This window comes from Phoca vitulina, unplaced genomic scaffold (genome assembly GCF_004348235.1).
Source record: "Phoca vitulina isolate PV1807 unplaced genomic scaffold, GSC_HSeal_1.0 scaffold33, whole genome shotgun sequence".
In the NCBI taxonomy this organism is placed as follows: domain Eukaryota; kingdom Metazoa; phylum Chordata; class Mammalia; order Carnivora; family Phocidae; genus Phoca; species Phoca vitulina.
Window position 1 is genome coordinate 179,646 of NW_022589736.1, and position 14,974 is coordinate 194,619.

General features: G+C 56.6%; 2 protein-coding genes across 3 annotated transcripts; one reads left to right on the forward strand and one right to left on the reverse strand.

Moving 5' to 3' along the window:
• The first annotated feature begins 543 nt into the window (after window positions 1-543).
• On the forward strand, window positions 544-4,162 carry ZSCAN10 (zinc finger and SCAN domain containing 10). Its single transcript, XM_032425568.1, has 4 exons — window positions 544-826; window positions 1,532-1,596; window positions 1,770-1,830; window positions 2,601-4,162. Exons 1-4 carry the CDS (start codon window positions 574-576, stop codon window positions 4,160-4,162), a joined length of 1,941 nt encoding a protein of 646 aa, XP_032281459.1. The 5' UTR covers window positions 544-573.
• Window positions 4,163-7,722: 3,560 nt separating this feature from the next.
• IL32 (interleukin 32) lies at window positions 7,723-14,041 on the reverse strand. 2 transcript variants are annotated; one of them, XM_032425922.1, is made up of 7 exons: window positions 13,955-14,041; window positions 10,648-10,699; window positions 9,442-9,480; window positions 9,228-9,287; window positions 8,815-8,841; window positions 8,575-8,637; window positions 7,723-8,120 (listed from the first exon to the last, which is right to left on the reverse strand). In XM_032425922.1, the coding sequence occupies exons 2-7, from the start codon at window positions 10,669-10,671 to the stop codon at window positions 7,806-7,808; spliced, it is 528 nt and encodes a 175-aa protein (XP_032281813.1). In that variant the 5' UTR covers window positions 10,672-10,699; window positions 13,955-14,041; the 3' UTR covers window positions 7,723-7,805. The 2 variants fall into 2 exon arrangements, with proteins under 2 accessions (XP_032281813.1, XP_032281812.1); XM_032425921.1 differs by lacking the exon at window positions 13,955-14,041 and adding an exon at window positions 10,815-10,873.
• Window positions 14,042-14,974: the final 933 nt, after the last annotated feature.

A 14,974-nucleotide genomic window follows, 5' to 3' on the forward strand; every position in this document is an offset into this window, starting at 1 on the left:
CCCACCCGTTCTTATTCCTTGCAATGCAAAGTTGGGGCTAAAGTAGAGCTGGATTGTATCGCCATGAAACATTTTTGGCAACGGCGCATCTTTGGTGCTGCTGCGTGCTCCCCACGGCACAGCAGCGAGAGGCAGGGAAACTCAACCGTCCTGTCTCGGCAATGCTCATTTTGATCACTGGGGTGAAGTTCTGACTGCTGCAGGAAGGGACGAAGAGACAGAACTATCGGTTTTCTCTGCCTTTTAGTGTTTTGGTCAGGCTGGGGCCTTGGGCTGTCCTGCTCTCTGAGTCCTTACCCATGACCAATGAGAGAAGCGCTTCCTCTGGAGGCCACATCTTAGGCATTTCTTAACACCACAGGTGTGGGAGCAGAGAGGGAGAGACCCGAGAGTGGCACCTGCCGCAGTGAGCTACCCCCCAGGCTGAAAGATGCTTGAAGAGCCCGCCCCGGCTGCCCGAGAGCCAGAGCAGCTTGGAGCAGTCAAGCTGGAGGAAGAGGAGGCTGCCGGTCAGGAGGACGTCAGGCATGCACAGGCCAGGCCCCGGCCCGAGGTGGCTCACCAGCTCTTCAGATGCTTCCAATATCAGGAGGACATGGGGCCGAGGGCGTCCCTGAGCCGGCTCCGGGAGCTTTGCAACCACTGGCTGCGGCCGGCTCTGCACACCAAGAAGCAGATCCTGGAGCTGCTGGTGCTGGAGCAGTTCCTGAGCGTGCTGCCCCCCCACCTCCTGGCTCGGCTGCAGGGCCAGCAGCTCAGGGACGGCGAGGAGGTGGTGCTGCTGCTGGAGGGCGTCCAGAGGGAGTCCGGCGCCGTGGGGCCCCTGGTAAGAGGCTGGTGGCCAGGTGGGCTGGACAGCAGGTAGGGAGACGGGGACTTCAGTGCCCCATGAGGAAATCGCTCCGTTTCCCTCCCTCCAATAATTCCTTTTTAACCTCCTACCTCCGCCGCCTCTCACCTTTCCTTGGTCGCATTTCCCTTGGGAGTCAGTAGGACAGGGACTATTGCCCTGTCCTGTCCGTCGCCTAACATAGATGTATTTTGAACAGGATTTTAGTTTTAACACTGGTAAGAATTGTCCCCGGGCAGACATCACTTTGGAGGAACAGGGGGGCTCTTCCCAGGTCTCCAGTCACAGCCCCAAAAAGGAAGTGCCCTCAGAAGGACCTCCAGCCCTGGAGGCACCGAGGGAACCCCTGCCATCCCAGCCAGGGCCTTCCAAGCCCGCTGAGCTGGAGACCTGGAGACATCCCCCAAGTGCCAAGCAGCCACTGAGCCCAGGTCCCAAGAGGACATTCCAGGCCCTGCAAGAGACTGGTGAGGAGTTGGTACCCCGGGAAGGTGGGAGCTGGGAGGCATGGTATGTGAGGGTGGAGGGTGGGGTGAGAAATAGGCAGCCTCCCTCTTTGACGGGGATGGGAGAGAGCCAATGTCTCTCTTGGGGCCCTGGCAACAGGTGCACTCCCTGTAGCCACGTGGAGGGTAAGTCTGGCTTCTAACAGCTCTCCCCACCCCACCCCCATGCTGTCAGTCCCCCAGGGCCCTGTCCTGTGGCTGGAGGAAAACTCCCGAGATCAGGAGCTGGCAGCTGTGCTGGTGAGCTGGACTAGTACCCTCATTCCAGAATGTTCTGCCCTGGATGTCCTCGGCCTCTGCAGTTGTAGCGAATCCATGTCTTCCTTCATTTAAACCTTAAAAGCTCATCATCCCCCTCAGGTCATAGGGGGACCCTCTCTCACCGAGGGTCTCTGCCCATCCTTTTGTTACAGGAGTCCCTGACCTTTGAAGATGTCCCAGCAAAGAAGGCTTGGCCGCGGGCGCACCCTCTGGGTAAGAGGCCCTTCCCGCTTATTACCGCTGAAGGCTCTTTGTGTTTCAAGAATGGTCCCTGAGGCTCAGATCCTACCTGACTTTTGGCCTCTTTGGCTAAAAATGGGCTATGTGGGGTTGGGTGGTTCAGTCGTTTAAGCGTCTGCCTTCCGCTCAGGTCATGATCTCAGGGTCCCCGGATGAAGCCCCGCCTCAGGCTCCCTGCTCATAGGGGAGTCTGCTTCTCCCTCTGCCCCTCCTCCTACTCATGCGTGCACATGCACTTGTGCGATCTCTCTCTCTCAAATAAATAAAATCTTAAAAATATATAAAAATGGGCTATCTTGATGAGGATTCATTCATTTCTTCCTTCGTTCAGTCAGTCATTCATTTATTTTAAAGGCTCATTGTGTCCGATCTAATCATCAACCCCGTTAACTTTGAGCTTTTAAAATGGGTAGTCATTGGGGTGCCTGGCTGGCTCAGCTGGTTAAGCTTTCAGCTCTTGATTTCAGCTCAGGTCTTGATCTCAGGCTCGTGAGTTCAAGGCCCAGTTTGGGCTCCACACTGGGCATGGAACCTACTTAAAAATTAAAAAAAAAAAAAAAAAAAGTAAAGCTGTTACTATGGTAAATTCTATGTTGTTTGGTTTTTACCCTCCCCTTCTGCCCACCCACCAGCTTTGCAGGAACCCCGGGTTTCTTTCTGCTTTGAGGCGTTGAGGTTCTAGGCGATTCCTGGGAGCCTCTAAGAATACGCCTGCCCGTCCCCGTTTTCTGCTTCTTTCCCAGGATTTGAAAACAAAACCGCAGATGAGGAGTTTAAAGAGGAGCCCAAAGGGGTGGCCTGGCCTGCTGCCGTCTCCACAGAGTCTGGGGCAGATGGTCCTGGGGTGGCAGAAGAGCCCCACCTTCAGGTGCTGGGGCCGGGCCCAGAAGTGAGTGGCTCCGGTGAAGGAGGGTCCGCTCACGGCAGGAGTGACATTCTGGAGGTCAAAGTGGCTGGGGAGACACCCAGGTCGGAGCCAGGGATGGAATTCATCTGCACGGACTGCGGGGTGAGCTTCCGAGAGCTGGCCCGCCTGGAGGCCCACCAGCTGCGGTCTCACCCCGGCGCTCGGGCCTTTCCCTGCCAGTGCTGCGGGAAGAGCTTCGGCCGGAGTTCCATCCTCAAGCTGCACATGCGCACGCACACGGACGAGCGGCCACACGCCTGCCACCTCTGCGGCCACCGCTTCCGCCAGAGCTCACATCTGAACAAACACCTTCAGACTCACTCCTCTGAGCCCGCCTTTCTGTGTGCCGAGTGCGGTCAGGGCTTCCAGCGCCGGGCCAACCTCATGCAGCACCTGCTGGCGCACGCCCAGGACCAGAAGTCCCCATGCGTCCCCGAGACCAAGAGCGAAGCGCGCGAGCTGGCCGTGGTCCTGTGCTCTCACTGCGGCCAAACCTTCCAGCGCCGCTCCAGCCTCAAGCGCCACCTGCGGATCCACGCCAAGGACAAGGGCCACCAGTGCTCTGAGTGCTCGGGCAGCCTGCGCCCAGGCCCCGAGCGCAGGCCTTACGTGTGCGGGGACTGTGGCAAGGCGTTCCGGCGCAGCGAGCACCTGGGGGCCCACCGGCGCGTGCACACGGGCGAGCGGCCCTTCTCCTGCCAGGTCTGCGGCCGCAGCTTCAGCCAGAGCTCCCAGCTGGTCTGCCACCAGCGCGTGCACACGGGCGAGAAGCCCTACAGCTGCCCGCACTGCGGCAAGCGCTTCGTGCGCCGGGCGGGTCTGGCCCGCCACCTCCTGACCCACGGCGGCCCGAGGCCCCACCATTGCACCCAGTGCGGCAAGACCTTCAGCCAGACACAGGACCTTGCCCGCCACCGGCGCAGCCACACGGGCGAGAAGCCCTGCCGCTGCAGCGAGTGCGGCGAAGGCTTCAGCCAGAGCGCCCACCTGGCGCGCCACCAGCGCATCCACACCGGGGAGAAGCCCCACGCCTGCGACACGTGCGGCTACCGCTTCCGCAACAGCTCCAACCTGGCCCGCCACCGCCGCAGCCACACCGGCGAGCGGCCCTACGGCTGCCCGACCTGCGGCCGCAGCTTCCGGCGCAACGCGCACCTGCAGCGGCACCTGGCCACCCACGCGGGGGCCGGGAACGAGGCGGCGTCCCGGCAGGCCGAGCCCCCCCAGGAGTGCCGGGAGTGCGGCAAGAGCTTCAGCCGCAGCTGCAACCTGCTGCGCCACATGCTGGTGCACACCGGGGCCAGGCCCTACTCGTGCGCACAGTGTGGCCGCAGCTTCAGCCGCAACTCGCACCTGCTGCGGCACCTGAGAACGCACGCCCGCGAGACCCTGTACTAGCCTCACCCGGGTTCCGCCGGGCCTGCCCTGCGCGCCTCTCCCCGGTGGCCTGCGGAGGACGTCCCGCTGCCCCACTCCCCCGGCCTCCCTCTGGCTCCACCAACCCTGCGTGTTAGTACACCCGCCCCCGCGCCGCCCCAGGCATCTCTCCCTGGCCTCAGGGCTGTATTTCAAAGTACCTAAAGTAAAACGGCCTTCTTGAAAACCACTCTTCTAATTTTTTTGAGATCCACCAAAACGCTGTCTGTTACCCTCAGCACTGTGACGGGGATGCCTTTTCCCTTCCCTACCCCAGCTCCTTCTACAGTACTCTAGATAGGAGCAGGCCCAGAGAGAGCCCCGCCCACACACACACCCCCCGGAAAGGCCCAGAGTTGGGGGGCTGGCAGAGGGGTGCCAACTCTCGGAGCCAGCTGTGAGGAAGGCCACGGAATGCCGCCCTGGAATTTTTCCTTCTCTGGAGTCTGCCCCTAATCTCTGTTGTCCAATACAGTATCCTCTAGCCTTATGTGGCTGCTTGAATTAATTAAAATGGAATAAAATTTAAATTCCCAGATTCTGGGTTCTTACGGGAAACCTTGTTTTTGGAATGTAGGTAACTAGTTCAACTTGAAGATGCTAGCAGATGAAATGAAACCTGCTTGATGTTCAAGTTGGATTGTGGGCTCGAGACCCCTAATGACCCATGATCCTGTAAACCCAAAGCTGGTTTGGCTGATTTCCACACCTTCTACCTACCAGGCAATTTTGGCCTCTTCTCTACTCTGGAAGACAAGTTGTTTTTTTCACAACTAATAGACAGGTTTAAAATCATGTGACTTCTGTTAAGACCACAGGAAAGAAAACAGCCCCCCTCAGCTGCAGAGGACACACATGCTCTTCCTGCTTCTGTCTGTGGCTTTTTGTACCCACACTTTTTTTTCTAAGTTGTTTTTGTCCCTCCGACCTGACACGTAATTGCTGTTTAGCAGATGCTTGTGAACATGAAGTGAACTCGTCAACAAGTGCTCACGGGACTTGGGGATAATCCGCTCCCAAATGTGGGAAAGTAGAGATGGTTCTTGGGCACAACTGAGTGGGAAGCTCTGAGCCTGGGGAAGGTCTATGCTTTTGGGGTTTGGGAGGAAGATCAGGTAGGGTACAGAGAGTCACTGGATGTCACAGAACAAATTAGACTCGTGGAAGACCCCAGAGCAGAAAATTTCAAGAAGATAATTTTCTTAGTCAACTAAGAGAGTAAGGAGTTGGGAGAACCCACAGCATTTGGAGGCTTTATTATTTCTTGAGCACCTACTGTGTACTAGGGAATGTGCTGGGCTATTGAGGAGAACAAGGCCTGAAATAGAAGGGAGAGGCAACCACAGAAGAACTGGGGGAAGGGCATCCCTGGCAGAGGAAACAGCATGTGCAAAGGCCCTGAGCTGCTGAGCAGGCAGCTGAAGAACAGTGTCCCTGAGGGAGCTCTGTAGGAACCTGATGATACAGACCACCTTAGCAGCCAAGGTTAGAGTTTATTTATTTATTTATTTATTTATTTATTTTAAAGATTTTCTTTATCTGACAGAGAGAGACAGCAAGAGAGGGAACACAAGCAGGGGGAGGGGGAGAGGGAGAAACAGGCTTCCCGTTAAGCAGGGAGCCTGATGCGGGGCTCGATCCCAGGACCCCAGGATCATGACCTGAGCTGAAGGCAGATGCTTAACTGACCGAGCCACCCAGGCGCCCCAGTCAGAGTATATTTATGATGGGAAGAGGGGACGGTTTTAAGCAGGGAGTTACTTCATTTTGCAATGAAATTGTTTTGACCTTGGTGCTAGATAGATTTGGCTTGAAAGAGGCAAGACGAGGGAGACCAATGAGAAGAGCCTGGAAGTTGTCTAGGCTCTGGTTGACGGTGATTTTGATGTGGCCATGGGTTCATAAAAGCCCCTGACGGTCAGCACAGGAGGAGGGTTTTCTCAAGGGAAATCAGTGCAGAAGCCACAAGGAGAAGTGGCAGTTTGACACAGGGTCACTTGAAAATGCAGGGCAAGGATCTAAAACAACCCAAATGCTGACAGGAAGTGGGGAGAGAGGACACGGCCAAGGGGAAGATCCCCCCAACACTCTCCCCTGTAGGGCAGAGGCTGCGAGCAAGCAGGGTCCCTGAGGATGATCAGGGCCACCAAGAAGCTACTAGCAGGGTATGCTTCAGCCATTGTCGCCTCCTGCTGGACTCACAGGTGGCCCCCAGGCAGGCGATTTTTCTAAGAATCAAGAGTTTCTTTCCTATGATCCAAAAGGGTCTGAAGAAGCTGACCGACAGGAGAGGGGAATGCTGACTCACAGAAGCCCCCCCAGTCCTTGAGGCCTCCTGGCTCCCAAGCCCCTCCCCACATGCCTCTCTCACCTCAGCATCCTTCTCAGACCCAGGGGAGTGCCTGTGGTTCCCTGCCCCAGGCCCATTTCCTCCTTCCTTCCCGCTCTGTTCTCAGGTCGGCGCCCTGGAACCACCCCCCTCAGCGCCACCTCAGCGGCCGCTATTTGTGGCTGGACACTCCCAGTGCAAAATCTGTGTGCAGCTGCCAGAAGCAGGAAGTCAGTGGGGGGCGGGGGAGCTTGGGGGAAAGGAGGAGGGGTGCCTGGTAGCTTAGTCAGCTGAGCCTCAGTTTCAGATCTGGTCTTGCTTGAGCTCATGTGTTGGGCCTGCACTGCATTGGGTTCCCCGCTCAGCGGTAGTCTGCTTGAGAAAGAGTCGCTCTCTGCCTCCACATTCTCTCTCTCTCTCTCTCTCTCTCTCTCTCGCAAATAAATCATCTTAAATCAACAACAAAAAAAGAGGGGTGGCTGGGTGGCTCAGTTGTTAAGCATCTGCCTTCAGCTCAGGTCATGATCCTGGGGTCCTTGGATCGAGCCCCACATCGGGCTCCCTGCTCAGCGGGAAGCCTGCTTCTCCCTCTCCCTCCCCCTGCTTGTGTTCCGTCTCTTGTTGTGTCTTTCTGTCAAATAAATAAAATCTTAAAAAAAGAAAAAGAAAAGAAAAATGATGAGCTGACCTGAGCCCTTCCAGCCCTGGCCTTCTCCTCCTCCCCCCAGTTCCTGCATTTGCAGACCCACCCAGGCCACAGGCCGCAGGCCTAAGACGTCACTCCTGCCCCCCCCCCCCCCACCCCCCCCCCTCCCCGGCCCAGGCAGGGGTCCCCCCCCCCCCGCACCCGTCCTCCCTCCTGCCCCCCCCCCCGCCATGCCCCAACCCCAAGGCCTCTGATCTTGGAAGGAAGACCGAGGAGCTTCTGTGGCCCAGCGAAGGATGAAGACTCGGGTCAGGAGAAGAAAAGAGGGCTGAAAGCTCCTCAGGCCCGAGCGCCCTGCTGCTCTGGGAGCACCATTTACTGAGTCTCTACTATGCATCAGGCAAGGCGTCGGCCTTCCAGTCCTCACCACGAGTCCGTGACCAGTTGTGACACCGGTGTCCCACGTACAGATTTAGAGCGGTCAGGTGGACCCCAGTGCGGGTCCACGTGACATATGTCCCCCCCAACCACTGGGGCCCCCTGCTCCCGACACCATAGGCACTCCGCTGGGTTTGACCAACTTTTATTAAGACACCATAGCCAGAGCGACGGGCCAGCCCCGGGGAAGGATACCGGTCAGGGGGGTTTGGCTAGGCCGGGATGGTGCTCCTGAGAACCTGAGTCATGGAGGAGCAGAAATCGTTAAACACACTCCAGATGGCCTCCACCGCCCTGCAAAGGGCCTGCATGCCGGCAACCAGGGACTTCTTCAACCAAGCCAGCACGGCCTGCCACTTCTGCCACAGGCAGCACAGCAGCATCTGAAAGGACCTCAGGGCTCGCTTACAAAAGGACTCCTTGGGAGAGCAGCCCTCAGGACTCTGGTCTTCCAGGGAAAGGACAGAGGACCTCCGGACCCTGGAGCGCAGTTCCTGCCGCACCTCGGGAAGTAACGGAGAGGAGTCCTGCAGGGACGGGGTTGGGGGGCCGTTCAGGTCTTGGCCCCGGGCTGAGGCCTCCCAACCTTCCTGAGAATCTGGGAGACAGAAGCCCGCAGACGAAGCTGCCCGCTTTCCCGCCAGCAGGTCCCCACACGCGCGGACTTCTCCCGCCGACTTCCTCCCCCTCTCCCGGCATAAACCACGGACGTGGTGCGGACCCTGACCAGCCTCGATGGGAGCCCGGCCCCCGGCCCTCAGGGCCCAGCGGACACGGCACTGAGGGCGGAGAGGGGGCTCTTGCCCGGGTGTGCTGGGCGGGGGAGGCCGGTGCCGGGAGCTTGCCACCTCCCCAGTCTCGAGGGGCGTCCCTTCCCCCTCCGCTCAGCGGGGCTGTGTCCATACATGGCCACACCAAAATCCAGACAGAACAGGTGGGGAAGGGAAGCAAGGAGGGCCGAGGCGGGCCCCTCCCACGCACCTGATTGCTGTTCTGATCATGCAGATCCATGGCGGCGTCGAGCAAGGCCTCATCGAAGTCGGCCTGGGGAGAAGAGGGTGCGGAGGCTACCGGCCTGCTCCTGCCTGCTGCAGTCTGCAGTCCCCTGTCACCTCCATGGGGCCAGGTGAGTCACCAGGGAGCCAGGAGCCCAGACCCAGTAACGCGGCTGAGCATCACCCTGGGGACTAAGCTGTGGAGGAGAAGCCATGCCCAACTCACCTCCAGCTGCAGGAGCGCGACCTGCTCCTGTTGGGGAAAAATCATTCGTTTAATCCTCCCAGCGTCTCCCACACTCAGTCTTATCCCCAAGCCCCGGGCTGTTCTCGGCTCGCCAGGCCCCGATAGCTGGGTCCAGCCCAGGGGTCTGGGGACCAGGTGTCTGGCATCCCTGCCCTGTCATCGATATGCCCAGTGACTTGGACACATTCCTAAGCCTCCCTGGGCCTCTGCATTCCTCACCTGTGCACACAGGTGTGAACTGAGAGATTAGCCTATTGCGAGGATCTGTCCAGTGGAAGGAATGGGCAAACCTGGGGCAGCATCTTCATCTTCTCCATCACCACCATCATCGTGAAACCACCCACCCAAGCCAAATTGTAGAGAGCAGGTGAGTGGGGGGCACAGTGACCCACCTGCTCTTGTCCTTCTGGTTGATATTGATGCTTGTTAAAGAAACTGTCCACCATCTGGTGCTGTGAGGGGAGGAGAGGCAGCGGTGGGAAAGACAGGCCTGATCCTCCCCACCCCCGCCCCCAGGGCCCAGGTGGGCTGGACATTCCCAGCTCCACACAGCAGGACCCAGACGCCCCTCACTCCCCCAACCATGCATCGGGAAGAGCTTCTTACCATTCTGGGTTTTAAAGTCTCAGTCAGACTTCTGCCTTCCTGTGGAATAACAGTGACTTTTTTCAGGCTCGTGTGACCTTGCCACCCCCCCACACTTGCTGTATTTGTGCGCACGCGCACACACACACACACGCACACCTCGGAACATTGCTCTGGAGAATGCACGGTCTACCGTGTTACCGAATACCCGAGCTCTCCGTCCCGGCTGACAGTTGGCCAAGGGAAGGATTGGCAATGGCCAGTCTTCTCTGAGGTGGTGACAGAGATGCAGGGACACCCGTGGCCAGAAACGCTTCCTGACTGCAGACTCTGCAGACCCAACTCCCCTACCCAGACTCTTGGCTTGACCCACAGAAATGCCAGGTACACCAGAGCCTCCCTCCCACGTCTCTACCTTAGGGCCACATCTGGGTTCCAGGGCATACAGGGTCTACTGCGATTGGTGCTTCCTCTGGCCCTCTCCAGCTGCCCCACAAACATGTCGGGTCCTAGAGCAACCCCCTTGTCCCACAGCACACCCTGTTCCTCAGGACCCCTGACACACACACAAGACACACACACAGAGCTGCCCCCCATAATTTACCCCCAGACGGGAAAGCTGACCCCACAAGGACCTGCTCTATAAAGTGAATGACTCAGGGACTCCTGGGTGGCTCACTGGGTTAAGCGTCTGCCTTCAGCTCAGGTCATGATCCCAGGGTCCTGGGCTTGAGCTCCTTCGGCTCAGGTCATGATCCCGGGGTCCTGGGCTTGAGCTCCATGCTGGGCTCCCCGCTCGGCTGGGAGTCTGCTTCTCCCTCTGCCTGCTCTGCCTGTCACTTCCCCTGCTTATGCGGTGCGTGCTCTCTCTCTCTCTCTCTCTCTCCCCCTCCCTCTGACAAATAAAATCTTAAAAAAAAAATAAAGTGAACGACTCAGAATGTGAGGCTGTTTGTCAACAATTATTCAGAATTTCAGGACAGTGATTGCAGAGCATTCGACCAAGCAAGCTCAGGCTCATTATGAGACTGGGGCCCTGTTGAGTGCCTCAGACCCCTGCTTCCTCAGGGGGCTCCCCCACTGGTCTAGGAGAATGGGACAGAGCCAGGTGCATGTGGAGGGATCAGCAGGTTCGGGGGCCAGCACAGGTGGGAGAAGGGGGACCCACAGTTCGGAAATGGTATCCGGGGCCCACCGCCCCCTCCCCTCCCCTCCCCCCCTACTCACTCTCGACACCTGGGTGAAGCACATGGTTGTTCAGGCCTCCAGGGGCTGTGACCTGGTGGGCAAGAACAGGTGTAAGGAAGAGTCTTCGGAGAAGCAGGCTTCCCGCCACCCCCACAGAAAGTCCCTTTGGCTGCAGCTCCCTCCCCGGGCCTCCACTGAGCCATCACCTTCTCACAGATTCTCCCAGCTGAGGTTTCTGCTCCTGAGAGAAAGCCGCTCTTTTAAGAGGAGGAGGGTGGGGTTCGGGGAGGGTGGAGCCTGCCCTAAAGGCAGGATGTGGGGCTCTGTGTGTGTGTGTGTGTGTGTGTGACACAGAGACAGAAGCAGAGGACAGAAAGGGAAACTGAAGGGTCTGGGAGGGGTTGGCCATGGCTCTAGCTGTGGCCGCTCCACTCTGGAGTGAGCAGGAATCTCAGAGCCTGGAAACAGGCCTCTTCCCCAACCTCATCAGCCTGAGATGGGGGAGGGGCAGCGGGAAAGTACAGTCTTGGGAAAGCAGACTGAGATGATCCCTGAGCTCTGGAAAATGAAGTCATCCAGCTGGGGGAAGTCCCGAGGAATGCTGGCCAGGTCACTTGGAGCGGAGTGTATCCCAGCTGCCAAGTCCAGAGAAGGTTCCCAGAACCTCCCGGCCTACAGTGTAGCAGGACCTGCAAGACCCCTAAGGTGGGCCCACCGGGCGGGGCGCCTGAACATACTGTCCCATGTGCCCCTGCAGGGGCGGCTGGAGGTGATGCCTATCTGCCAGGGGACAGGATAAAGCCCTCAGGAGAGGTTGGGGATGGCTTGCTGTCGGCCTAGGCCCAGCCGACCAGGCTCTCCTGAGCCCTCCTGGGGCCGAGGGATGCCATGGTCCTGCAACACTCAGGCACCTGTGTGTGGTGGTTGGGGGGGGCTCCCGGGTCCTAGCGTGCCTCTCACACAGCCAGGCCCACCCCCTGCTCTCCCCTTACCCCACTCTGGGGCCAAAGCCCCTCCCAGTTCAGCACAGCCTCTGCCCTCTGTACTGGTGTCTGGGGGTGGGCACAACGAAGTACAACCGCTGGGGTGCCTAAACCACAGACATGTATTCTCTCCCACTTCTGGAGGCCAGAAGTAGAAATCAAGGTGTCAGCAGTGGTTCCTTCTAAGGGCCTTGGGGGAAGGGCCTCTCTCCCAGGCCCGCAGCCAGCCATCTTCATGTCCGAGTCAATCTCCTTGTATGTGTGTCTGTCCTCAAATCTCCCACTTTTATAGGGACAGCAGTCCGATTGGCTTAGGGCCCATCCAATGACCTCGTTACCTTGATTGCCTCTGTAAAGACCCTATCTCCAAATCAGGTCACATTCTGACGTGCTGGGGGTTAGGACTTCAACATATGAGTTTGGGGGGATACAACTCAGCCCCTAACACCCTCAAAGAGGACCTGGGCTCCTGGGGTTCCACCAGAAGGATGGAACTATAAAGCACATTTCCTTGGTGAAGGTCTCACTTGCATTAACTAGACCCCGGCTGGTGTCTCCCTGCCCCTAGGAGCCCATCATTGGTCTGAAACTCCTTTTGCACACCTAGGAGTCCAGATCCTTCCTTGAGCCATCTTTAAATTCCAGGTGGAAAGAGAGAAGACAGCTGCTCCTGCTTCACCTGCAAGTAATACTTCTGGGCTTCACCTGGGGACGCCTCGCTCCCTGACCCCATGGGACACTTGGCCCCTCCATGACTGGCTCACAAAGACCACCATCTGCAGGCATTTTGTATTTCTTTGTGGACTGTACCATTTTCTTTATAGTTTTAGTGAGAAATAATTCACATACAATTCACCCATCAAAGTGTATGATTTTCATCACCTCAAAGAGAAATCCCATACCCCTTAGCCAGAAACCCCAATCCCAAAACCCCACCTGCACCAGTCCTAGGCAACCCCTCATCTACGATCTGTTCCCGGATTTTCCTGTTCTAGACATTTCATATAAATGGAATCACATGGAAATGGTCACACTATGTGACCTTTTGTGTCCGGTTCCGTGCACTCAGCACAGTGTTTTCCATCCACAGTGTTTCCATCCGGCAACATGAATCAGAACTTCATTCCTGGGGCGCCTGGGTTGGCTCAGCCGGTTAAACCTCTGCCTTCGGCTCAGGTCATAAGCCCGGGCTCCTGGGATAGAGCCCCGCATCGGGCTCCCTGCTCAGCGGGAAGCCTGCTTCTCCCTCTCCCTCTGCCGCACGTGCTCTCTCTATCTCTCTCTCAAATAAATAAATATTTAAAGAAGAAAAAGAACTTCATTCCTTTTTATGGCTGAATAATATTCCACGGCATGAGTATGCCACCTTATGTATCCATTCACCTATTGATGGTGTATTTGGGTTGCTTCTACCTTTTGGCTACTATGAATCCTGTTGCTGTGAACATGTGTGTGCAAGTTTCTGTGCACAGGTTTTTTCTTCTCTTGGGTTGACCAGCACTTACGATGATGTTGTTTTGAGTCTAGCCACCCTAGTGGGTGTGACATAGTATCCCATCCCGGTGTGGTTTTGATTTGCATTCCCCTTAGGACTAGTGATGTGGAGCATCTTTTCATGTGTTTGTTGACCACTTGTATATCTTCCTTGGAGGAGTGTCTAGTCTGATCCTTCACCCATTTTTAAACTGGTTTATTTATTGGGGCACCTGGGTGGCTCAGTCGTTAAGCGTCTGCCTTCAGCTCAGGTCATGATCCCAGGGTCCTGGGATCGAGCCCCGCATCAGGCTCCCTGCTCTGCGGGAGGCCTGCTTCTCCCTCTCCCACTCCCCCTGCTTGTGTTCCCTCTCTTGCTGTGTCTCTCTCTGTCACATAAATAAATAAAATCTTAAAAAAAAAAACTGGTTTATTTATCTTCTTGTTATGAAATTGTAAGAGTATTTTGTATATTCTGGATACAAGTCTCTTATCAGATATGTCCTTTGCAAATGTACTCTCCCATTTTGTGGGTGGTCTTTTCATTTTTTAGGGTGTTCTTTGAAGCACAAATGTTTTACATTTTGATTATGGGAGCATATCATTTTAAAAATAAAATTAATCAATTTGACATGGCCTTTTTCCATAGTATACTTAATATATTTTTAAAGGCTGGAGAAGTTTCCACAGAGCATGGTAGTAGCCACAGATTTCACCTTGGACACTCCTCCTTTGAGCTCCCCTAGCCGACTTTTGGGTTCCTCTCTCTGCTTCCTTCTCACACTCATTCTCTCTCCATCTGCCACCCCACTGCCCATCAACTCTGAACCCCAAGTTCTTCTACAAAACAGAGTGATTCAGGTCTATCAAGTTCCTGCAGCCAAACTCACCCCAGGTCCATCTTGCACAGAAGCAATGAAGGGCTTTCTCTCCAATCATTTTCCTTGTCCTCCTGTATGGGGCTCATAAACTTTTAAAATACAAGTTTCCTCCTCCACATATTTTGAAAGGATCCTAACAGAGGCCCAGATTTCTGGTTTTCTGGTGGCTTAGGATTCCCAGTCATGGACTGGTTGAAGACCTCTTGTTGTTGCCCTCCTACTGGTCAGCTTGCTGTGACCCACTGATGGCAGGCAACCTCCTGGCATGCTGGGACTTCGCCCGTGGCCCCCACCTAAGCCAGCCCTGTGGGCTGGATGGCAACCCAAGAAATGGTCGCTAAGTGGCTCCACCCATAGACCAGGGACATCAACTTGACTCTACTGAGAACGTGAAGAGGTTGGCCCCTAGGAGGAAGAACATGGCAGAGACATAGGAAAACCACAAGGCGGGGTGGACAGCTGCTGTCCCAGCTCCCGTGGCCACCCCTCAAGCTTACTCAGATGCAGACTCTTGCATTCAGGGTGAGGGCGTGAGGTCTGCATTTTTAAGTTCCCTAGGTGATTCTAATGTGGAATATTCCAGAAGTATAGTTCCAGAGGCACTGATTTAGATCCTGCATTCTGCGGGGAGCGGGGGGTGGGGTGGGTGAATGAGGTGGCCCACCCACTCATCACCCAGGGGTGCTGAGGAAGCCATGGCTGAGTCCACGGTCTTCCCACCGCATGGAGCTGAGGAGAGTCCAGGAGCTCTCCTTGAGGGAAGCCGCAGGCCCTCCAGCGTGGAGGCACTGAGGGGACTTGTAGGGATAGGAAGGTGTTCTGTTGAACGGACACAGCACTGGGTCCAGAGTGGCACCAGAAAGTAGGTCCACGGGGCTTAGGTTGTGGAGGGTCATCTGGGTGGCCACTGATGTCACCCAAGACGTGGGACACACCCACGGGTGCTCAGGGGTAGTTTCAGGGCTGGGTCTGGGGTCCCCAATCCCTGTGGCATTGAGGACGTCTTGGAAGCGGGACAGGGTGGGACAG